This window comes from Arachis hypogaea, chromosome 17, assembly GCF_003086295.3.
Source record: "Arachis hypogaea cultivar Tifrunner chromosome 17, arahy.Tifrunner.gnm2.J5K5, whole genome shotgun sequence".
In the NCBI taxonomy this organism is placed as follows: domain Eukaryota; kingdom Viridiplantae; phylum Streptophyta; class Magnoliopsida; order Fabales; family Fabaceae; genus Arachis; species Arachis hypogaea.
The window spans coordinates 120,122,486-120,148,453 of NC_092052.1; the positions used below are offsets into that span (position 1 = coordinate 120,122,486).

Genomic DNA, 25,968 nt, shown 5'->3' on the forward strand with positions numbered 1-25,968 from the left:
TATTTTAAAGACTTGCCTATAGAGAAGTGAGTGTTCAAGCAACCAAACTAATATAGGCTCAAGATGTGAATTTGCAGGAGAGGTGAGTGTTCAATTAAGCTCCTGTCTCTTCTTAAAGTGGGGTTTATACTCTACAATCCTGAATAATTTTGGCATCTCACTATCCTTTGAATCAGAGAAATGTCACTGTCATTTGGAATGAGAATCCGGATAATATTGTGAATTCTCTGGCCTTTATACTTTAGTTTAATCCTTGAACACATCAAATTTCTTTCATTCTCTTTTCTTTGGTGCTTCGCACCTTGAGCCTTGCCGTAACTTTAAATGCTTTGTCTTAAGCTTTAATTGACACAAAAACACCACAAGTACTTAACTGGGGAACTCTCTTTAGGTTCTAATTTTTCTTTCAGTTACTTCCAGACAATGGTGCTCAAAGCCTTTGGCATACTCTGTTAAATGTAACTGATCTCGACTCTTAGTGCTCTGTCTCAAGGATTATTTGACACATTTACACTACAAGCATATGACTAGGAAAACAACTCTTTGAGCTTTTAATCATGTCTGATCTCTCTAGTCGTTGATGCTCAGAGCCTTGGACCTTGCTTTTATTTTTCTTTTGCTGTTTCTTTTGCTTCAAGGATTAAGCTTTTGTTTACTTCATAGAATTCATAATAGTTCTCTAAATTCTTGTTCCTCATGCACCAACATCCTTTTATTCAAATTCAAATACGCACTGTTCATATCATGCATTCAGAATCACAGATAATACCACCACATCCAAGTAAATAAGACTACTCTTTAATATAAACTCAATTTCTCATGCAATACATCACTTCTTTTCTTTTTCTTTTTAGATTTAAGCTCAGTGAGCGGTACATGAGACATCTCTTCAATTAAAAGATAAATAACAGAAATTTCAAAATAACATAATTAAACTAGAAATAGGACTCAGAATTACTAAAGATCATGCAAACATTCAAGTAAAATAGTAGAAAATGGGAATATAACATAATAAGAATGGAAGGAAAAATAGAATGAAAGGAACTCAACCACCTCAGTTATTCTAGTGGCCGTCTCATTCTTCAGGATGTACTCCTCTGTGAAGATGATTCGCCTCCCTTTGGTGCCATTAAAATAAACAGAAGAGCCACAAGCAAAGCGACAATACCAAACTTAAAAGTTTGCTTGTCCTCAAGCAAAGAAAAATTGTTCCTGTTTTACAAACTCTGCATGATCAAAACACACTTAAAAAGAAGAAAAACTATAAGAAATTAAAACAAACAAAATAAATTGAAAATAAACAGAAAATCTAAGGATATGGAATATTGGGTTGCCTCCCAAAAAAGCGCTTTTTTAATGTCACTAGCTTGACACTTGATTGTTGAATTTTCTTCTTCTTCTTCCAGTTGGTTAAAAGAAATGACTCCAAGGGAGGAGAGGTGAAAATTAGTGCCCTCGGACTTTCATTCCTCCCAACAAGCTTTCTTTTATTGTTATTAGCTTGATTCACCTTGCTTCTTGGGGTAGAGGTTGGATTGCTTTTTGCTGACCTTCTCTTTTTCATGGATATTGTCTTTTGTTTTGTGGTCACAATCCCCTTTTCAGTGCTTTCCTTGATTGCCTTCACCTTTCTGATTTCAGGACTTGGGTGTTATGTGAGGGTTGGAGTGTATCCTTCATCAAGAACTTCTTGAATTGGTAATTCAATGAACTCACCCTCTATGCCACTCTCTGCTACATTGGAGTGTAGATTTCCATAATTGTTTTTCTCCCTTACAACCTCCTTCTTCATTGGAGTTTCACTTGGTACAGGGGTCTCTTTTTCTTGCTCTTCCAATTCTTCATTTTCACCCACAATTTGGTATTCATCCTTCTTGCTAAACACTACTCCACTCCTTGAGCTTATGGCATTGTATTCTTCCCCTAGCCTAGGGAAGACATTGGTATGTTTCTCAGCATAATGTTGTGCCATTTGGCTCATTTGCATTTTTAGATTTTTTCTTGAGGCTTCCATATTTTCATTTCTTTCTCTGGCCTCTTCCCTTAAGAACTCAATGAGTTGGCCAGTTTAGGCGCATGTCTGAGAGAGTTGTTCTAGTGCAAATGCCAAAGAGGATTTTTGATGAGCTTGTAGAGGTGCATAGGTTGTAGTGAAATTATTTTGAGGGAATTGATATGCATTTTGTGAGTTATAAAATGAATTTTGTGGATTTTGAAAGGAGGTTTGTGTATAGTAGAGTGAGTTTTGTGGGTGGTAAAATGAACTATATGGGTTTTGAAATGAATTTTGTGTTGAGGCATACTCAAGTGGTGAAGAATTTTGATATGAAAAATTAAGAGGTGTGGTTGGGCAATTTTGCATAAATATGTCCAGAGATGATGGCTCTTGATGGATAGGATATGGGACATTAAAATCTTTTTGCTCTTGACCTTGCCAACCAAAATCTGGGTAGTTACTCCATCCACAATAATATGAATCACTCCTTGGGTGTGAGTAGTAACCCATGTGATCTCTCTCCATTATTTTTCTCTTAGCACAACATACCAAACAGAATTAAACACATCATGTGGTTAACAGGCAAGCAAGAAGAAATAACATAATGAAAAATAAAAATAATAAGAAAAAATGAAAATAAAAGAAAATATAAAATAAAACAAAAATAAAATAAAATACAAATAAAATAAAGAAAATAAACTGAATAATTACGAAAATAATACAACTAATAAGCAAAAAGGAGTATAAAATTCGATCTCAATAAGTAAAATAACTAGGAAGAGTAAAACAACTAAGGGGACACCAAACTTAATTTCAGAAATTAAGAGAAAAAAAAATTTAAATAAGATAAATCAATTTTTTTTTCGAAAAATTAAAGCAAAAACGCCTAATCTAAGAAATCAAACAACCAGTAGTTGTTAATCACAGTCAATCCCCGGAAACGGCACCAAAAACTTGGTGCGAAATTTATAACCCACAAACTAACCAGTAAGTGCACCGAGCCGTACCAAGTAGTACCTCAAGTGAATGAGGGTTGATCCCACGAGGATTAATGGACTAAGCAACAATGATTGAATGATTTACTTAGTTAGACAAGTAGAAAAGAGTGTTTGAGTCTTAATTGCATTAAACAGTAAATTCAGAAAATCAGAAAGCAAGCAGTAAACGGGTTGTGAAATATATGAGTAAAACAGTTAAGGTTTCAGAGATATTTATTTTTCGTATTAACTTTTCTTACCAACTATTTTAATCATGCAAGATTCAATTCATGGCAAACTATATGTGACTAAACTCTAACTCTTTAGACCTTTTTAGTCTCCTCTAACCTTCATCAACTGCCAATTCCTTAGTCACTTGATTCCAATTAGAGGGTTAAGTTCAATTCTAGTTTATATGCCACAGAAACCCTAATTACCCAAATATAAGAGGATTATATATCACATATCCCGTTAAGTCCAGATAATTAAAAATTTAGAAAAAATTATTTTCAAGCTGTTGTTCAAGTAAAGAGCTTTTCCAAGGTTCACAAGAACTCAATTAGAATAAGGGTCATACTTCCGTTCCACCCAGATTCATAAGATGAAGAACGAAAATAATTATTGAATTTAAAATCAATACATGAATTAAAATAGAAAAGTAATAGTATTAATCCATAGAATAAACAGAGCTGCTAACCTTAACAATAGAGGTTTAGTTGCTCATGGTTCAGAGAGAAAACAATGATTCTGAAAAACTATAAATTGCGGAATGAGGTAAAAGAGAAGAGAGAGCCCGAATGGCTGATTCTTTTTCCTTTTATCTAATCCTAATCAAATATAAAATATATTTTCTAAAACTAAATAATATTTTTTTTTCTATTTATAAATAAATTAAAGTTTTAATCAAAATCAAATAGGATCTTCGTTGCTTGCTTGATTGAGCGTGGGGACCATTGCTTCTCATTAGTATGGCGCTTAACTTCACTAAAGTGAAGTTAGACTTGAGCTTGGCAGCAAGCAATTGGACGTGTTGATGATCACTGGCGCCTAACTTCAGAATTTTGAAGTTAGGCGCCACCCTGGTAGCAAGCAATTGGAGGCTTTCCTTTTGTTTTGGCGCCTAACTTGGAGAATCTCAAGTTAGGCGCCAGTATGGCCAAATTGATGGAGAAGAAGTGTATAATATTATACATTGTTGAAAAGCTCTGAATATTAGCTTTCCAATGCCACTAGAATCACGTCAATTGGACCTCTGTAGCTCAAGTTATTCTCGTTGGAGTGCAAGGAGGTCAGAGTTGACAGCATCATTCACTTTCTTCTCTTTTTCTACAGAAACTCCATCAAATATGTCCAAATGCTACCTGAAATAAATAGAATTGCACACAACTCAAAGTAGCATCCATAGTGGCTAGAAGATATTTAAATATTGATTAAACTTAACAATTCAAATACAAATTCACTAGGAAAAGACAGAAAAATACTCACGCATCAATAGGTTATGTATATCAATTGTTTTACTGTTGTAACTTTAGTCGACTTAATCTTCGTGGGCTGAGACTAGTAAATATTATTATATATACTTATATATGCCTCTTTACTCTTATTCTTTCTTCTAAGTTTTTAATTATCTGCCTTTCTCCTGACGAGCTTACGCATGTTATCGAGTGTGAACGAATGGCGATTTGTCTTTTATCCGAGATTTTAAATCCCTTTACAGGCTTCTAGTTTAATATTTCTTCTATACATAAGTATTTATGTCTCAGCTTTGTGTCGTAGCACCAAACCCTCATTGATTTATGACTTAAGCATAAGGCTTTGAAGGGTAGGGTGTTACATTATGCTATCAGAGCAGTTTATCCTTGTGAGCCTGAGGGATGGACTGTCTATGCTTTTAAGCATATTCTGAGTCATGTTATGTGCTATTTAGGATGTCTGATTGATAAACATAGCACAAAGTTCATGAGCATACTTTTTACTTAAGATATTAAGACTGATCACTTTGATATCGCTCATTCGGTGTGGTCAAGACACAAATGGTATCTCGTAGATGTGAACGCGGTCGAGAACGAGATTGATAGTGATTATAGCCTAAACTGGTTGAGAGTGGAATTTTAATGATGATACCCACATTTTATTTTGGATTTAGTTGTGGATTATATGGTGATTGAGATAACATTTGATATTTGGTAAATTGTTAAGTGAAGAGGCAGGTAGAAATGGAGAAAAATGAGTGAGTATGACTTAGACTTGAATTTGGTTGGGTTTGATATTGATTAGAATTTGATTTTGGTTATGATAAATGGAATTCATTGGTTGTCTATTATGTTGACTTATGATTTTGTGCTTGAGGATGAAGAACCTGAGTGGATACCTTGATTGTTGTCGAGGACTGTGACTTTGATTGAGGTTTAGAATTTCCGAGGTTCAGATTAATTTCGAGGAATGAGGTTTTGATTTAAACCTAGAGATGCACTAAGGTCCTAAATTGTGATTTTGGTCTTGGGATGAACCTAAGAATTATTTGGGTTAGTTTGAGAAAGCTCTGAAGTGAGTGATATGTTTTTGTAATCCGATAATAGAGTATGGCATGGTTGAATAATTAGATTCTTAATGGCTAATGATCAGAGTGACGCAGTAGAAGCAGGTTGAAGAATCAACATGGCGAAAGGTATATAGATTTTGATAAAGCCGAGGATTTAGGATTAGATGTATCGCGGTTAGCTTTTAACTTGCATGATTTCAATTGTTTGCCGCTGATTGGATTAGACTTGGTTTTGGAATTTGGATTGGTTATCAATACATCACGTGTTATTGGATTGTCTGAGTGTTCAATTTGACTTATGTCTAAAGGATCGGAAGTGCTGATAGTTGTGGAATTATTATTTGAATTCAGTAATGGTGAACGGTAGAGGAGAGAAATGTCAAGGGTTTACCCTTTTAGATGCTAAATTATTGCGTGTTAAGAAAGTTTCACTGGTTAAAGTTTCTTGGAGTCGAGAAGGCCTTGAGGAACATACGTAAAAATTGGAGAGCAAATTTTGAGGGCAAAATTTTTATTTAGGTATGGAGGATGTAAAATTCAGAAAAATTTAATTAAGTAAATTAATTAATTAAAACTGCATTAATTGGGATTAAGATGCCCGAAATATGTAAAAATATTAAAAATTTATAATTTAGTGATGTAACGGTAAAAATTGAATTAGGAAAATTAAATTGAGTGCGAAGATATAATGATTTTGGGAAAAATACGTACCGACATTAAAATAACTGTACTAACTTAGAGCTATCCGGCACTGCGAGTGAGAAAATTAATTATGAGGGAGGAAGGTCAAGAAATTAAAATTTACAATTTGGGAAAATAAAAATATTTATGGTACAAAGTAAAATACTAATCTTAACGGTTTTAACCCAATTGGTTAAAACGGTTGAATCAGACCCATGTTAGGCCTAAACCCAAGGCTTATAAGCCTTATCCTTAACATATTTTAGCATTTTATTTCCCCATTTCACAGGGAGTTACCGAAATAGAGAAGAGAATGAGAGAAAAGAGAGATGAGAGCAAACCCTAACTCTCACCACCTTCAATACTCCATAATTTTTGTTTCGGAGCTTCGATTACCGCACTGTTTGCGGTCACGCGAAGCTTGTCCTCTTCTCTTCAATTCTATCTGAATAGTTTGGTTAGTAACTCAAAATCCCAGCTTCAGTTTCTCATTCAAAACTAATTTTGTGTTTGAATTTAGGTGTTAAGGGTTTTCGTAATTGATGTTATAGGGGTTCTCTAGCTTGTATTCTTGGTGGTTTTCATCACCAATTTCAGTGGATAAAGATAAGAATTCCTTTTTCCTCTTGGTTAATCAATTTATATAAATCTTATTTTTTGATATTGTACCAAATTGTATATGGTATTAGATTGAGTATTTGGAAGCTTGATTTGGTGGATTTGTGGAGATTGGACTTGGACATTGGTGAGAGTCGAATTAAGGCTTGGAAGTTTAAAGGGAAAAAGCTTGAAACTACGACATTAAGATATGGGTTAAAGTTTCGGATAAGTACCATATAATGTGACATGAAATCCTAGGCTAGTGGACCTAGGATTATTGTTGAATTGTTGTGGTTAGTTGTTTGGTTTAGTGGAATTGTGATATATGTTGGTTGATGATTGAGTTTGAATGAGATTGAATAAATATTGTGAATTGATTGCCTATTGAGGTGTTGATATAGAAATTTGGCTGGAGGCTGTGATAGGGTGAGAAATCCCCTATGAGATAAATTGAGGTAAGTGGTGTAAAATATTGCATGAGAATGAGATATTTAATGATAATTGGTTGTGGATTTTGTTTGTATGAGTGTGTATGTTGAGGTTGTCTTAAAAAATTAATTAAATGGGTGATGAATGATTAGAAAATGGTAGAGAATTGATAAATGTATGTTGAGGTAGCTTAGAAGTGGTATTGGAATGGTTTTTGAACTGAATTGGAATTGAAATTGATGAAAATTGTTATGCAAAAATATTTAGGTGAAAATGAATTTTTGACGAAATTTGACGGGCCATAGCTTGGCCCTCGAATCTCTAAATTTTTTGGAACTTGTTTTAAATGAAATTTTGGTTTATCTATTTTGTGATGTCCAAAGAATGGACCCAAAAATAATATTTAACAAAAAAGTTACGAATATTTGACAATCTAGTTTCAAAATTAAATTCTACAGAAGTTACAAAATTTTAAGGTCATGCGTACACATCATGGGCATTCTAGAATTTAAAAGATTTCATCCGAGTACCATGCATATGCGCAAAAATGGACTTGTGCGTACGCATGAGGCATGCATACGCACGGCCACCCTATTTTCAGAAAATGTGTTTTTTTTTAAAACTGGTTTAGCCTATTCAATCTACTTTTAACCCTCCTAAACCCCAATTAAGGTGTGATAGCTAGTTCTTATGCTTTGAAATGAGTGCGAGTACATTAAATAGGTTAAATTGATATTGAAAGAGATTGTGGAGTGGAGTATTTATATTAATGATGAGTTCATATTATTGAAATGAGATGATGATGACGGGGATTATATGTATATGTATATCTATGAATATTTAAGATGTCGATATATGATTGAAGGTGATAATGATTATGATGAATTGTGATTGAAAATCAATTGATATATGTTTGAGCTTCTTGGGTAGATGCAATTGTTCGCTCCACTTGCTCCAAGTTTAATATTGGAATGAATTGGAAGTGATTGAAGGGGATGAGTTGACATGGTTGAATGATGAGAAATAGTTGGATTGATATGAGCTCCCTGGGTAGATGCAGTAGTTCGCCCCACTTGCTCTGAGTTGAGATTTGAAGCTCCTAGGGTAGATGTCGTGGTTCGCCCCACATGCTTTGAATTGAGATTCGAACGATTTGAAATTGATTGAAGGGATAAATTGATGTGGTTGGATGATGAGAATAAGTTTGATTGAGATGATTTGAGATTTCTGGATAGATGAAAGGATTGTGGTTTTGTCCCGCTTGCTCCAGGTCGGTAATTGAGCTCCCAAGGTAGATGCAAGGGCATGGTTCAGCCCACTTGCTCCTAGTTGAGAATGATACCTCCTAGGATAGACGCAAGGGTGTGATTCCCCCCACTTACTCCTGGTTGAGATGATTGGAACTTCCTGGATAGACGCAGTGGTTCGTCCCACTTGCTCCGGATTGAGATATTTAGACTTTGTTGACCTTCCATTGCAAGATGTGGCTGGACAATTAGGGTGTGTGTGGTTCAAGTATTACGTTGTTATAAAGATTCCATTCTCATGGGAATTAAAGATATCCAAGGGGAAGGTGGGAATTGAAATGATGGTATTTTGATTCCCTGGAATCAAACTTGCTCAGGAATAGTTTTTCAAACTTTGAACCAAACATGGGAATATGATATTTCCATCTTAAAATTCCTAGGAATTATTTATAATTTCTCCAACCACACACACCCTTAGATTTTTCCAAATAGTTCCTCCAAGAAAAGTAAATACCTCTTAGGGATGTGCCACCGAGAGACTATCCAAGGTTCACTACTGGACATGTCGGGTTGGCTGTATAACCGACAGATGAGCTCATTGGCCATAGGACAGACATGCATCATTTGCATTTGTGTGTATTGATTGGGTGTGCATCTGGTCTTTGGTTTGCCTTCTTGATTAACTGTATCTATATGCTATTTGATCTAACTACTTTATCTGTTCTCTCTACTTGTGTATTCCTTGTATTGCTTTTTATGTGTTTGACAACTGAGAGATCCTTTATGCTGGCGGTGGTGATGTTGAGAGTTATTCCTGATTTGAATATGATGATTGGAGGTTTGTAGAAAGCTGAGATTTGATAATGAATTACTGAATCATATGATGATGGACTGTGATATTGAAAGGAGAAAGGCTGAGAAATGAAATTGAAGCAATGAGATTATGAATACTAGTATAATGGAATGCTTAGCTTAATTACCCTAATTTGGATTAATGAGAACCCTATGCTTGAATTAATGAGACGTTGAAGATTAAGATTGTTTAGAGAGTTCCTGTTACCTTATATTGTATCGATTCAGCACTTTACCCTACTGGAAATCCACTTGGGTTTGGTTCTCACCTATACATTATTTCTATTTTTCAGTGGAGGTCCTAGCGATCCTCAGTGAGTGAGAGTTCTATTTGGAAGATGGCAAAGAAGACTTTTGTTTTCATTTTGATTTTAGAATCTCTCTTTCTTTTGAAAACACTTATATTGTATTTATTTTAAAGACTTGCCTATCGAGGCATATGACATATCCTTGGAGAGATAAATTACGTATATCAACTGTTTTACTATTGTGACTCTAACCGATTTAATCTTCGTGGGCCGAGACTAGTAGATATCATTATATATACTTATATATGTCTCTTTACTCTTATTCTTCCCTCAAGTTTTTAATTTATCTACCTTTCTCCCGACGCGCTTACGCATGTTATCGAGTGTAAACGAATGGCGATTTGACTTTTATATGAGATTTTAAATCTCTTTACAGGCTTCTAGTTTAATATTTCTTCTATACATAAGTATTTATATCTCAGGTTTGTGTCGTAGCACCAAACCCTCATTGATTTATGACTTAAGTATAAGGCTTTTAAGAGTAGGGTGTTACATTGTGGTTATCAGCTATAGTAGCTTACTTATTCGCGTTAGGGAGGTTGGATCCCTTCTAATGCGTAGGATCCTCTCGTAAGTAGGAAATTACTAGAGTAATCTCCAACTTAGGTTAGAATTAGGTTACTCACTCGAAATAGGAGACTCGATTCGAAGGGTCAGGCCTTGTGTAACTATTGGACCTAAGTCGCAAGTGATCTTTTTTGGAGTCATTGTTGAACCTTTTCTTGTTGTGTCTTTTTTTTCTTAGAAAATACGAAAGTCGTTTTAAGTTAGGTAGAAATTTATATTATTTTTTATATTATTTTCATTATATCTTTTACTTATGATATTAATGTGATTGTTAAAAAGAAAAATATAAAAAATATATTTTTTTATACTAAAAACAAATAAATGTAAGAAGGCTATAAAAAAAATTACAAATATTATTTTTGAAAATTAAATAGTTAAAAATATTAAAAACAAAATTAAATGAAACTAGATATTATAAATATTTTTAAAAATTTACAAACATTAGAAACAAAAAATAAATTTATCTTTATTTTTTTGTTATGATTCTAGAGTGTCAAAAACTGTAAATCAACATGGTCGATCAAGCTAACATTTTTAACTAGCTCGTTTCAACTTGTAATTATTTTAATTGAGTTTTATTTTATTCTAGAATTATAATTTCATTTATTTATACATCTACCTATTTATAATAATCTTGAGTGAATAATTTTTTTAACCATATAAGATTTGACTGCTAACAAAATTAACTACAAAAAAATTAAATTAATACTGTACTCATAAAAGATGAGTATTATTTGACAAAGTAACCAATTATTAAAATTAAAGTTGGCTTCGTTAATTTTTTAAAAATTTTTAAATTACTCATGTTCTATTATTATCTTCAACCTCTTTCTTCTCTACCCTTACCATAATCAATCTGTTCCAAAATTAAAAATCAGAACCATAACCAAAACCAAAATCAAACTATGAAATCTTTCCAAAATCTGAATCTGAATCAATCCTACCTTTACTAAAATCAACCTTTAATTATATTCTATTCTCTCATCTCCTCCACACCCTCTAAATCTCTTTCTTATCCACCACACCCCACTACTGTTACACCACCACCACTACTACCACTGCCAACACCACCATAAATACAACACACATACACACAAGAAAGAAGGAAAAATGCGACAGCCACACTACTGCTACACTACCAATGACAACGCCATCATCAACATATACACACAATAAATAGAGAGAAAGAAGAAAGAAGCAGGGATGAAAAAGAACAGAGAAGGAAAAATACATTGTCGATGAAAGAGAGAGTCGTCACGCTGTCGCCGACGCTGGAAGTGAAACCAAAGAAAGACTAGCGAGAAAGAGAGGGAAACAGAAAAGAAGAATGAAGAAGATAAAGGGGAAGCGGGTGCAACGATGAGAAAGGTCTCGTCCCCATGCATACACCTCTGGCATCCTTCCCTACTACGTTTATGCTTTGTCTTTTGCTATTAGAGCAATCAACGGCAAGAATATTGGGTGACAACGATATGAGATGAAGGCGAAAAGGAGTAGATTTAGCAGAAACAAGGCTGGTAATGAAAAGGAGTGAGGGAGGGGTTAGGATAACGGGTAGATATGAGTAAATGAGGTTGAGATAGCGAGAGTGGTGAGAAACTGAGAATGAGGATGAGGGGTTAGTTTTGATTTTGGTTTTATTTCTGGTTCTGATTTTGATTTTGGCAGGAATTCATTCTAATAAGGGATAAGAAAGAAAGAGGTTAAAGATAATAATAGAATAAGGGTAATTTAAAAATTAAAAGAAAACTAACTGAGACAACTTTAATTTTAATGATTGGTTATTTTTGTCAAATGATACTCATTTTTTATGGGTATAACATTACTTTAAAATTTTTCTGGTTAGTTTTGTGAGTAGTCAAATCTTATATGGTCAAAAATAATTATTTATTAATAATCTTTCACTACTCTTAATCTATTATTATTGTCATCTCATGCTTACACGCTGACTTCGTATTACTGGGTATTTGATTTTGTCATTAAACCAGTTCTCTTAAAAGTTTAAACTGATAGAAAATAGTACGTAAATAGTTATATCTAACATGTCTCTTATGTAAGAGCTTTTTATTTGGATTTGCATAAATATTTTTGTTTAGACCTTCTTCTTCTCTTGAGTAAAATATATCTTTTGTTCCTAATATTTTCAAAAATTTTTAAAAATATTACTAAATTTTAATTTGTTTTAATTTTGTCCTTAATGTTTAAAATAAATTTCAATTTAAACTTATTCATAATTTTTGGCGATCAACTATTAGTCAAATTACTTTTTCTAATTTTACCTTTAATCTTATTTCCAATTTCAACTTTATCTCTACCCACTTGCTCCCACCTTCTCTAGTCCAACTATGTCACCATTTTCATTACTAAGACCACCAACACCACTAACATTTCCTACTAACATTTCTTACAACCAAAATAACCTCTATCCTGCCACTATAATCCCTTCCCCCTAACCCCTCTGCATCCGATCCACAAATTACAGATATTATCTGATCCACACTGTCATTGGATCAAATAAGATTCAATCCGCATTATAAGGGGATGAATCTCGGATATTGTACTTGGATCCACAAATTCGATTTGTAGATCTGCAACTTAATAAATAAATATATAATTCAATAATATATATATATATATATATATATATATATATAGCTAACTTAAAATATCAGAAACCATACCCTTAATTCTCTAAACAGTTTTGCTAGGTAGACAATGACTTTTGTAAACAATGTGAACAATGGACTCTAGAATTGACTCAATAAAGTAAAAAAATACTCCATCCCCAAATTACCTCATAAACCTTAATATTACGATAACCATCTGCACACCTAGTGAATTGAACATCCAGCCATTGTTAACTATGCATGAGTGAATTGAATCAAAAGAAATAATCATCCAATTAAAAATAATGAACATAATCATAAGCATACCTATTGAATTGAACATCCGACATATTTATTGTTCACATTGTTTAGTATTCTCATTGTCTACCTATACTTTTTCTTCTCTAAATATTTCATTTCGGCGATGTGCCCTCCTTGTGCATCTCTCTCACTCGTCTCCCTTCCTCTGCTCTTCTCACAATCTCCTTCTAGACCTCTCAACCTCTAATCTTCTTATCAGTGACCATCGTCGGCATTCACCGCTTCTTCATCCACTCACAATCTCGCAGTCGCGTCTCCTCACTGATCTCTCAGCCTCATCGTCAATCTCTCAGCCTCATCGCCTCGCCATCTCACAGTCACGATGTAAGACCCGGTTAATTAACGGCTAATTAATCTATAAATGAGAATTTATTCTAGAAAAGCCAAAAATGTTATTTTTATGGCTTAATATGATAGAGGAGATTGGGACGAGAATTTCGGTACTAATTTTATAGAAAACGGACCAAGATTGGACCGAACGGGCCAAACCGGTCTAACCGGACCCAAAATGGGCCCTTGGCCCAACTAAACTAAACCAAAACCCTAGTTTTCAGCACTCTCTCTCCTCACTTATCACTCAAACACGCTGAAATGGAGTAAGGGAGGGGAAGAACACTCTCTCAAACTTCTATCTCTCACTTGATCTTCAAACCACCATAACTTTTGATCTAGACTCCTGAGTGCGAGGAGAGCTTTCAGACATTGAAGGAAAAGTTGACCACTGCACCTGTGTTAGTGTTACCTGAACCGAACGAGCCTTTTGAGGTGTACTGTGATGCCTCACTAAAGGGTCTAGGATGCGTGCTGATGCAGCATCATAATGTGGTGGCGTATGCCTCACGACAGTTGAGATCTCATGAAGTTAGTTACCCTATGCACAATCTGGAACTCGCTGCGGTCGTGTTTGCCTTGAAGGTGTGGAGGCATTATCTCTATGGGGTTAAGTTCCAAGTCTTCTCCGATCACAAGAGCTTGAAATATCTCTTTGGTCAGAAAGAGCTTAATATGAGGCAAAGGAGGTGGATGGAATTATTGAAGGACTACGATTTTGAGTTGAATTACCATTCGGGAAAGGCGAATGTTGTGGCGGATGCGTTAAGTCGGAAGTCGTTATATGCGGCTTGGATGATGCTTCAAGAGGAGAAGTTGCTCAAGGGATTCGAGAGTCTAAAAATTGGTGCTCGAGAAGTATATGGAACCTTGTGTTTGAGCCTATTAGAAATCTCGAGTGATTTTAAATCCGAGCTCCTAAAGGCTCATGAAAATGAGGAAGCGTTATGGAAGGTGTTACCGGCTATCGAGCAAGGAAAACAGTGGAGAGTGTCGGAAGAAAAAGATGGGTTATGGAGACTCAAGGGTAGGATCATTGTGCCGGATGTTGGCACTTTGAGGCAAGATATCTTAAAGGGGGCACACAAAAGCGGATTCTCCATTCACCCGGGAAGTACTAAGATGTACCATGATTTAAAGGCGATGTTTTGGTGGCCGGGTATGAAGAATGATGTGGCGGAATATGTTTCAAAGTGCTTAACTTGCCAAAAGGTAAAGATTGAACATCAAAGACCTTCTAGGATGTTGCAACCTTTAGAGGTTCCGCAATGGAAGTAGGAAAGTATTGCAATGGACTTTGTGTCGGGATTGCCAAGGACTAGGACTGGTTTTGATGCTATCTGGGTGATTGTGGACCGACTGACGAAGTCAGCTCACTTTTTGTCCATTCGGATGACTTACACCCTTGAGGAGCTAGCTCGGTTATACATAAAGGAGATTGTGAGACTCCATGGTGTACCTGTTACTATAATCTCTGATAGAGATCCTCGTTTTATTTCGAGGTTCTGGGGTGCATTTCAGAAAGCCTTTGGAACCCGATTAAGCTTGAGTACAGCTTACCATCCTCAAACAAATGGTCAATCCGAGAGGACGATCCAAACCCTAGAGGATATGTTGAGAGCTTGTGTTTTGGACCAACCGGCGAGTTGGGATCGGTATATACCGTTAGTGGAGTTTGCATACAATAATAGTTACCATGCGAGCATCGGAATGGCTCCATATGAGGCATTGTATGGGAGAAAATGTCAATCTCTGCTATGTTGGTATGAAGCTGGAGAGAAAGGCTTGTTGGGGCCGGAAATGATAGCTGAGACCACTGAACAAGTTAAGAAAATTCGAGATAGGATGCTTACGGCGCAGAGTCGCCAGAAGAGTTACGCCGATCAAAGGCGGAAGCCCTTGGAATTTGAAGAAGGAGATCATGTTTTCCTGAAGGTTACTCTGACCACAGGAGTAGGTAGGGCGATTAAAGCGAAGAAGTTGAATCCTCGATACATTGGTCCATTTCAGATCCTGGAGAGGATTGGACCGGTGGCGTATCGAATGGCTCTACCACCTCATCTTTCGAACCTGCACGACGTATTTCACGTGTCGCAGCTTCGGAAATACACTCCTGATGCTAGCCATGTGTTAGAACCTGAATCGGTTCAGTTAAGAGAAGATTTGACGCTTCCAGTGGCTCCAGTTAGAATTGATGATACTAGTATCAAACGGTTGCGTGGAAAAGAGGTTTCATTAGTCAAAGTGGCTTGGAGTCGAGGCGGTGTTGAGGAACACACTTGGGAACTTGAGTCGGAGATGCGAACGAATTATCCGCACTTATTCTCAGGTAATTGAATTCGAATTTTGTGGGCAAAATTCCCAATTAGGTGGGTAGGATGTAAGACCCGGTTAATTAACGGCTAATTAACCCATAAATGAGAATTTATTCTAGAAAAGCCAAAAATGTTATTTTTATGACTTAATATGATAGAGGAGATTGGGACGAGAATTTCGGTACCAATTTTATAGAAAACGGACCAAGATTGGACCGAACGGGCCAAACCGATCCAATCGGACCCAAAATGGGCCCTTGGCCCAACTAAACTAAACCAAAATCCTAGTTTTCAGTACTCTCTCTCCTCACTTATCACTCAAACACGCTGAAATGGAGTAAGGGAGGGGAAAACACTCTCTCAAACTTCTATCTCTCACTTGATCTTCAAACCACCATAACTTTTGATCTAGAGCTCCGATTGCCGCACCGTTTGCGGCCACGCGTTTACTGCAGAGAGCTCTACAAATCCCATACAATCAATCTTGAGGTAAGCTACGTTTTTCTCTTCGAAATTCCAGCCCTTGTTTTCGAGTTTCATGGATGAAATGTTGGGATTTTGGGCTCTTTGATGTTATAGGACCCAACTCTCTTGAAGGAGGAGGTTAATCTTGTCTCCTTGGACCTTGGGTGTGGTAAGATTCTCAACCCTAGTGTAATTTATTGTTCTATGATGTTTGGATATTGAGATGTTGTGTATGGGTATGATGATTGTGGCTTAGGTTGTGTATATATGAATATTGGAGCTTGATTGGTGATTTTGGAAAGCTTGGGAGAGGGTTTTGTGTGATAAAATCTGTTCTTGGAGGTGTTGAGACCTTGAGAGCTTGTGGACAAGTGGTTTGGAGGTGCTCCGGTTGAGCTTGGGAAATCGGCTAAGGTATGGTTTCGGTTTCTCGTATCTAATATGTAATGTGGTAGGAAATACTTAGGCTAGAGGCCCTAAGATAGGCATTAAATTGATGATGTTGTTGAATGGTTGAGTTATATGATGTGATCATATACGTGATTATGAATATTGATGCCTTGATTGTGTGACATATGAGAAGATGTATGTTGTGATATATGCTTGATGAATGATTAAGGTTGAATTGGTGGGTGGTACCATGTTGATGGTGAGTATGATGATGATTATGTATAATGATGGTTGATTGGAAATGGTATTATTGGAAATTGGGATGAGGAAGGATGTATGATATGATATTGTGTTTGTCCTTTAGCCATATGATTGAGAAGTGTTAAAATGGTTGGATGTGGTTTTGGAAATTTTGGTAAAGTGTCAATGTGTGAGCTGAGGACGGCTTGATGTTGATTTTGGTACATTTTAATTGATTTCAAAGAAAAGGGATGAAATTGGCATGTTTTGATTGATTTTGAAAAGAGTTGAAAGTGGCTTGTTTTGAAAATGGCACTTTGTGGTTTTGTATGAAAACATGGTTGTTGGGCATACTTTGACGGGACATAACTTGGACTACGGATCTTTGATTTGTTCCAAATCTGTTTAGAAATGAAATTGGATTTGGGATGTCCATGCCGTTCGAATAACGGGTGAAAAACAATTTAAAATGAGAAAGTTATGTCCGTCGGAAGATTGGGGGTTGAATCTGTGAATTTTGCAGCTTTTAACTTAGAAAATTTTTAGCAGAATGACCCCCGCGCGTAGGCGCACTTGGCGCGTACGCACCGTTCTTCGAGAAAGCACCATCCACGCGTGCGCGTGGTGTGCGCGAGCGCGTCGATGCGCTGCACCAAATGCCCAGCTATTTTCCCGAGAGTTGTGCCAGAGTTGTGCCAGTTTTGTGCCTGGGGCGCAAGAGCACCCACGCGTACGCGTGGTTGACGCTCGCGCGTCGTTTGGCTATTTTTCAACCCGCGCGTCCGCGCGTATGACGCTTGCCCGTCGATGAGTTTTTGTGGCCATCCACGCATGCCCGTGGAGTGCGCATACGCGTGGCCCTGTTTTCATCCCAAAGTTGATTTTTGAGTTTTAAAAGCCAAATTTCATACTTCTAAGCCTCCGATCTCACCAGTTATGTCTTAAATCATTATGATATGCCTAGCATGAGAAAAAGGGCTAGTGAATGTGGTAACTTGCGAGTGAAGCAAGGGGAAAAATGAATGATCATTGAGGATCAAAGATGATTATGTGAGATGCGGAGGATGGCAGTGGAAGTGCTTGTTATGCCATGGGCCGAAGCGCCGTAATTATTAATGAATTGGCTGGTTATGGATTTAACCGTGAGCCGGATGGCTAGATTATTGCCGTGTTACGGTGGAGCCATGATTATGGCTAAGTATAAATGCATATATGTTGTTGAATGAATTGTGAATGTTTACACTTTCACCATCGGAGATGAGGGTTTCCCTGGGAGGAAGCAGTGGCTAGCCACCACGTGCTCCAGGTTGAGACTCGAAGCTCTTGTGACCCTATGTCGTAAGTGTGGCCGGGCACTGTGAAAGGCCCGGATGAGCTCGCCCCCGTAAATATTCACCAGTGAGGGTGATGGATATGGATCATGATTATGATCAAGTTTATGATGAGTATAACTCGAGTTGGGGATGCGCGACAGAGGGACAGTCCAATGGTTAGCTACCAGGACTTGTCGGGTTGGCTATATAACCGACAGATGATATCATCATCCACTAGGGACAGGCATTCATCATATGCATACTATATGAATTGTTTGAGATTGCCTATTTGACTGCATATTACTTGCTAATTGTCTAAATGCCTTATCTGTTCCTATTTGTAAATCTCTTGTCTGATATAACTGTGTTTGCTATATTATACTCCTGCTGGTGGTTGGGAGGTCTGAAGGAATTGGAAAGGGAAGTATTAGTTAGATTGAAGGATCTTTAGTCAGTTGCCACTTACGGTTTAGTTTGTTTATAAGCTTTGATATTATCTGGAGGAAGTTCTAGGATTGCCTTCGGCTTTCCTCTATTATTATGTATTATATATGTGGAAGCTGTTACCGTGCTGGGGACCTTTGGTTCTCACCCATGCGGATTTTGTGGTTTTCAGATGCAGGACGTGAGGTTTCTTGCTGAGGCATGCTGGAGACTTCTGGATTAGCGAAGATCTTTGTTCTCGGGACTCCATCTTGATTTATATATCTTGTTTAGATACTTTTATCTCCATTAAATAATACAAATTGTGATGACTCCTCTTATAGAAGATTTTTGGAGAGTAGGGTTCTGTATTTGTGTCCCTTTGGGTTTTCTTTGGGGTTTCCTTATTTTATTATATGTATATATTACTATGCTCGGACCGGTTATCTTCGCAACCGGATTTTGAGTCTTGATATTCCCGTTTTTGACACTCTTTGTATATATATGATCTCGCGTTAGCTTATCCCTGTTCGATACGTTATCGATCGGAGTGTTGCGCTTTCGAGTTACGGTTTTTGTTTACCCCTTTTTCTACAAAGGCTCCTAGTTATAATCAATTATTCATACTACTATACGTACTAAATTTTGGTTTTAGAGGTCGTAATGCCTTGCCATCTCTGAATTATGACTTAAGCATAAGACTCTGTATGGTAGGGTGTTACACACTTAGCCTCGCCGTCTTCTCTTCCTCGTCGCGCAGCCTAGTTGTCGTCATGCCACCTTCGCCTCTGTTCTCGCCTTTATCATCCTCTATTCCTAGTTTGTCAATTCCTGCTTCGATTTTTTTATTCGTTTATCTCAGCCTCTCTGCTGTTTTGCTTGCCTTCTACCTGCTTGCTTGGTTTATCAGATCTGGTTGCATTTGATCTGCTTCTATTCTTTATGGCATTTTTCTCTGTTTTATTGATGTGTTAATTTTTTTTTTTTTACTTTTAAAATGTATTATGGTGCTGTGATTGATTTATTTTGGGGGTATTTTAATTTTTTTAGTTCTTAAGATGATTTTTTTTTGGTAAATTTAAGATGATTTCTTTACTTAAAGATTTCATCCGCTATTTAATTTAGTTAAGTCTTAAATCCGAATACATTTGTTGCAAAACATATATAATGACCATTAGACCCAAGTTTTGCTTGGATGGTGTTTGATTTCTTGAATGTTTGTTTAGGTGAAAAAATGAGGGCCAACTTCTCAACAATTTAGCCTAGACTCCTCAATTTGGTTGGACCAAAAAAGAGAAGGAAAATTTAAGCCGAAACCTTAGGCTCATTTTTTTGGATATGAGAAGCATGTGTGTGTTGTGCATTATTGTGGAGAATGTGGGTGCTAAATATGGATGTGGGATAATTTTTTTTGAAACAAGGGATCCGATTTTTTGTAAAAAAATTAAGCCTACTAATCGGACAGTCCGATTAGTGTAGAAGGAAAAAATTTAAATTTTGACGAAGGTAATCGGATCCTTCAATTTGTGTTTAAAAACTTAAAAAAATTTGGCTCTGATTTGTGTACTCCAAATTTTTTTAAGTTTTTCCCTCCTGATTTGTGTACCCAAAAATCAAACGATCCAATTTTTACTCCTAACACTAAAGTTGCGTAAAACATCTATACACTCTACATTCTCCCTTCTATATCTAAACTAAAAAGTGGAACCTTAAACACACAAGCGTAAATTGGGTAAAGTCAAACGCGTCAAAAGAGAATTGGCCATCCACACGATAAAGCCAAACGCCAGTCGCCAAGTACGACGGCGTTTAAGAAGCAATAAAGCACGAGTTAGTCCTCACCTCTTTCTCTGTTTCGTGCTTTACTTGGCGTTGCAGTGGCAGAGGCAGAAAAAAAAAAAAAAAACAGAGAAAAGGAGAAAACTTCCAAGAAAATGGTGAAGCTCGCGGGAGCGTGGAAGAATGTGGTCTACACATTACGAAAGCCTTCTCTGCCAAACCATGGCGTTGTAGCTTCCTCGTGTTTCTGCACGCTCGCTGCTAAGCGGGTGGGAACTCACAGTGGAACCTTTCACTGCGACGAAGCACTCGCTTGCTTCATGCTTCGCCTTACCCAACACTTCTCCAATGCTCATATTCTAAGAACTAGAAACCCAAACGTAACTAACCTCCTCACATTTCCTTTTTCTGCTCTTTTTGTTTTTTTGGTGCTACAAAAAAGAAATCTTTTTATTTTTTGCTTTGACAGGTTTTGGAAACACTTGATGCAGTAGTCGATGTTGGAGGCGTGTATGACCCTAAACGACACCGTTACGATCACCATCAAAGAGGCTTCGATGAAGTGTTGGGTCATGGCTTTGCCACTAAGCTAAGCAGCGCTGGCCTTGTCTACAAGGTGTTTGTCTCATTGTCTCACTTATTATTCATATTTTATATTTGTATCCAAGTTAATACAATATATATGGTACTGAATTCATGTAGCATTATGGGTTGGAGATAATTGCAAAGGTGCTTCAGCTTGATGAAGGACACCCTCATGTACATCAGTTATATAAAGCTGTATACAGAAACTTTGTAGAGGTAACTAATTTTTCAGCGCATCTGTGGTTAAGTATATAATTTTCTCCAATTTTTTAGTGGATATGTGGTTAAATATAGGCAGTTGATGCTGTGGATAATGGAGTGAATCAATATGACATGGAAGAACCTCCAAAATATGTAATTAATACTAGCTTGTCCTCTAGAATAAAACGATTGAATTTAGATTGGATGGATTCTGATCAGTCACCTGAGAGAGAAAATGAGGCCTTTCATCGTGCAATGTCCCTGGCCGGTGATGAATTTTTGGATGTAAGTGAGACTTATTTGGAAGGTCCATGTCGATTTTGTACATTATGCTTGTACTGCGTCTCACATACCTCTCTCTGTTCTGGTCTGAAAAGGATTAATTTAATTCTTTTTCACACTACAGAATGTGAACTATTATGCAAAATCATGGTTACCGGCGCGGTCGATTGTTATGGAGTGTCTTGCAGCAAGAGAAACTATTGATTCTAGTGGAGAAATCATAAAGCTGACTCGACCTTGTCCCGTAAGCATACAAGGCATATTTATGGATTGGCACAAATTTTTAGTACTTTCTCTTAGGATAATGGGAACTTTTTACTTATCATATTTGATTCTTGATAATATTCATTTTAACTACCTGAAACCTTTTCTCCCTTGTTCCACAGTGGAAATTTCACATACATGAGCTTGAGAAGGAAATGGAAATTAGTCCTTCCATCAAATATGTTCTTTATCCGGTATGTATGTTTAACTGATTTAGTCAATGGCTGTTTAAGATTGATTGTACGCAAACTATCATATAGGAAGCAAATCCTTCTTCTCATCATTTATTTAATGATTTTGTCCCTCTATTAAGAAAATTTTACATTGGAGACCTTTTTTACCTGTAGGATGATAGAAGCAAGAAGTGGAGACTGCAGGCAGTGGTAATTTCACCTGCTAGATTTGAGAGCAGAAAACCATTACCATCCCCTTGGAGGGGTTTGGAGAATGACAAGCTTTCTGAGGTTGCTGGCATCCCAGGTTGTGCATTTGTTCACATGAGTGGTTTTATCGGAGGAAATCAAACTTATGACGGTGCTCTAGCCATGGCTAGAGCATCCTTAAAGGCTTAGGTAGTTCCTCTTTGATAAGATATACAAAGGAACAAAAAGCAATAGAACCAAGTGTTTTAATTGAAGCAGTATGGTACATCATACAGAGAGGTTCAGAACCCTTAGTGTATGCATATCACTACATCTCAAAATGTAATCAAGGGAACCAGTCTTGACACATTTTCTTGTCAGTTCTAAAACACTATTTTTCCGAACTAGTTCAATGGTGACATTTCATTTCATTTGTTCTATAGGTATTTATCCATTTATGGGCACTCTCGTTATGGTCAAAACGTGGCCTAGGCTTCACTCATCTGAAACTGTAGGAAGACCCTCTTTAAACCATGCGTAAAGGCCTCCTTCTAGATGGAACACATTGGTAAAACCATTAAGGACCAGCACGTAAGCTGCTATCAGAGACCTATGAAAGAATTAAATGTAACTATTATAGCAGCAGATTAGTGGTTTGAAGTTTACAATAATTTGTGAAAATCAAGCATAAATGTTGGAAATTAAACTAAGTTTATCAATTACCAATAACCAAGTTGAAGAATTTAAGTTGCATTAGAACTCCTAGAGATTGCTAGAATGATCATGAATGACAAGATTATTTACTCAGCTTGATAACTAATGGTGAAGGATGAAAATTTCATGAAAGAATGGACAAGAGTTGATTATGTTGCAAGAAGATTATAGGAAATTATAGAAGTTTGACAAGTCAAAATTGATCAAATTATAAAAAGATAATCAAATTTTATGACTAGAGTTTATCAAAATTATGTAAGCATATTTATCTAGTAGTAAGAAGTTGACTTGCTTATCAAGTAGCAAAGTAAGTTGGATTTTTACATGCTTCTTCACCTCCATTATAACTTGCTCTTAGTTATCAAGAATTAAAAATTTATTAGCAATCTATGCCTATATAAAGAATAGTATGTATATTGTTTTTCTCTAAGCGAAGTTCATAATTTAATATGATCTTAGAGTGAGAGTCTTCACTTTCTCTCTCTTGAGAGAGTTAATAGAGAGTAGAAATATATCTTATTGTGTATAGTGGTATTTTTTTTCCTAGTATATTATTATGTTATTGTTTAGAAAAAATTATATAGAGGTTATGCTGTATTAAATGAGTGAGTAATCCTGAACAAATCAATTGTGGGTATTATACTTACAAGAGTATGCTAACGAAACATTCATGTGACTTACTCTAGTCTTACATGCACGCAATGCAAGCTATTAATTAACTACATAAATTCTTGTGCATTTCAGCCCCCGAATTATTAATTTGGAGTTTAGGGCTATGTTAAAATTCTGGATGGATTTCAATTTCTTAGTATCAATCATTTATATTATTACTAATAAAATAGTATTATTACTACCCTCTATACTCTGAAATGAATATATGAAGATGGAGAAAAGTTAGTACCTTGATTGTTGACCTTCTGGCAGATTTTGTGTTGGCTTCATTGTACCCCCTGATGAACAAGCTACTATTATCTTTGCATTTTTATCTAATTTTGATTCAACGGCTGCCATCAGCATAAACCAAATATTTCTTTAGATTCAGGAAACATGAAATGCATGAATTCAAGAAATGCATCATGTAGTGTATATCTCTTACTCTTTATGAACTCAGGGTTCTCTTCTGTACCAGAAAAAATACCAAAAAATGCAAATGCAGCACGCCTAGCAATGTCCCATGCAGTCCACTCTTTTATAAGCCTATATATTTGCACATTAATGGCATCTGGAGGATGAGCCTGCACAAATTCTCAAACCCATTGGTTTTTTATTTCCATCACATTAGTGGAAATGAGAAGAATTGTGCACATGAAATTAGATAAATGTGTGGGTAGGCACATTGTTCACTAACCTCTTTGAACTCTGCTTCAGGCCTTACATCAAGAATCACAAACTTATTCTCTTTCTGAAGGCGCAGAGCTTCCTTTACATCAACACTTCTTACCTGCAATTTCCATATTATCATACCATGCAACTCATTTACTCTGAATTTGATGATAAAAGTTGCATTTTACATTCCCTTATGTTTAACACTAATTATTAGGAAAAATGCATTAGACTTCTTTTTTAGATTGATGTGATATGATTATGAAATAAATTTTGCCTACCATTTTTAACTTTACAGCAGTGCTCTTAGTTAGATAAACATTTGATATCATACTTTATCCTATGATCTCTCTTGTAAGGTCATAGTTCTTTGAATATATTATAACTTGGGATCTAAATAAGGCATGGAATCTATGATGAAGCATAGAATACCATGACGATTATGTTCAAATAACACTTTATTCTGATAAGGAGAATGAGATATACCTTCTTTTCCAACAGAACTTCTCTCTTAACCTTCCAGTCTTCTTCAGCTAATATCACCAAGAAAAGTTGAAATAAAAAACTGGTTAATGCTCCTCAAATTGCTACCACAAACACAAGTGGAATTCAGTGACAGTAACACACAGAAAACTAATATTAATACCTGGTGATTTTGCTGGTTTTGTAGCTGCACAATGAATTGTTAACCCCCTTGCAATGTTCATCTGATTTAATCTCTGACCTGTTGTGTATCTGTGTGATTTCACACTCACCAACCATGAACTATGATCACGGGTTCCTTCAAAAGAAGGTACCAAAGGTTGTAGAGCAACCGATGTAAAAGCAGCCATCGTTTCAACTTTCACGCTTAATAAATAACAGAGAAACAAACCTGCAGATAATTCTATATATATATATATTTTTTTTCAGTGTGAGTTCAAATAAAAAATGATCTAGTTGATGGTCACTAGCTAGTTGAAGTTACTTGGAATATGAAGTGGCATATGCTTGAGTGTTATATGTAACGAGAACTTTAGAAGCTTGTCGTTGTAAGACATAAATATCTGAGTATTCTGGATATTGAAGACTCAGAATCTGAATTTGTGGCTGATGTTTTAGGACCCATTTATTTGGATAGGTTAATGTTTCCTTGTCATAATCCTTTTTGGCTTCTTTTCTCTTATACATACATATATTTTTATCAACAATAATGACTTAATTAAATTTAGTATTGTCCGTAATTCAATCAATTATCCTATTTTAGGTAGCGTTTGGAAGAGAGACAGAAACTGAGTAACTGAAAGTGAAAGATAAAGATGGAGAGATTAAGATTGAAATAAGCTTTAATATTATGTTTAGTATAATGTGGGAGAGTAGAGATTGAAATAAAAATGAAATTCTAGTTTAATTTGCTTAAAGAATAAAGTTAAAATTAATTAATTAATTAAAATAGAAATATTTTAAATACAAAATGTTATTAAAATTTCTATATCTATTTTTACAAATTTTAGTCTCATGTGTTCCTACTTTTTAGAGATATTAAAATACTAAAATTTAGAAGACAAAAACTAAAATTTTAATACCAATTTTTAAACAAACAAATATAATACTAGATATCAGTTTCTCAATCTCTCTCTCAATGCCTTAAAACAAAGACTACTTGACCCTTGCAATCCATCAAATTATTTTGAAACCTCGTGTTATGGTCTTACAGTCCAAGAGAAGATGATACTAAAAGTAAAATTATTGAAACCAATTTCTCATAATTATTTAATGTTTCTTGTTGAGCCAATTAATCATATATCTTCCTCTTAATATATATACATGAGGCACAAGTGGACTTGATGCTTCAGTTGTAAATATCAATCTAATCT

At 35.9% G+C, this 25,968-nt stretch overlaps 2 protein-coding genes across 2 annotated transcripts; one reads left to right on the plus strand and one right to left on the minus strand.

Annotated features, from left to right (window-relative positions):
- Nucleotides 1-20,066: 20,066 nt before the first annotated feature.
- LOC112766058 (uncharacterized) lies at nt 20,067-22,506 on the plus strand. Its single transcript, XM_025811909.3, has 7 exons — nt 20,067-20,761; nt 20,851-20,997; nt 21,084-21,182; nt 21,261-21,452; nt 21,574-21,693; nt 21,836-21,907; nt 22,061-22,506. Exons 1-7 carry the CDS (start codon nt 20,537-20,539, stop codon nt 22,283-22,285), a joined length of 1,080 nt encoding a protein of 359 aa, XP_025667694.1. The 5' UTR covers nt 20,067-20,536; the 3' UTR covers nt 22,286-22,506.
- Nucleotides 21,971-25,246, minus strand: LOC112766059 (rhodanese-like domain-containing protein 14, chloroplastic). Its single transcript, XM_025811912.3, has 6 exons — nt 24,759-25,246; nt 24,599-24,645; nt 24,138-24,230; nt 23,886-24,024; nt 23,691-23,793; nt 21,971-22,685 (listed from the first exon to the last, which is right to left on the minus strand). The coding sequence occupies exons 1-6, from the start codon at nt 24,943-24,945 to the stop codon at nt 22,571-22,573; spliced, it is 684 nt and encodes a 227-aa protein (XP_025667697.1). The 5' UTR covers nt 24,946-25,246; the 3' UTR covers nt 21,971-22,570.
- Nucleotides 25,247-25,968: the final 722 nt, after the last annotated feature.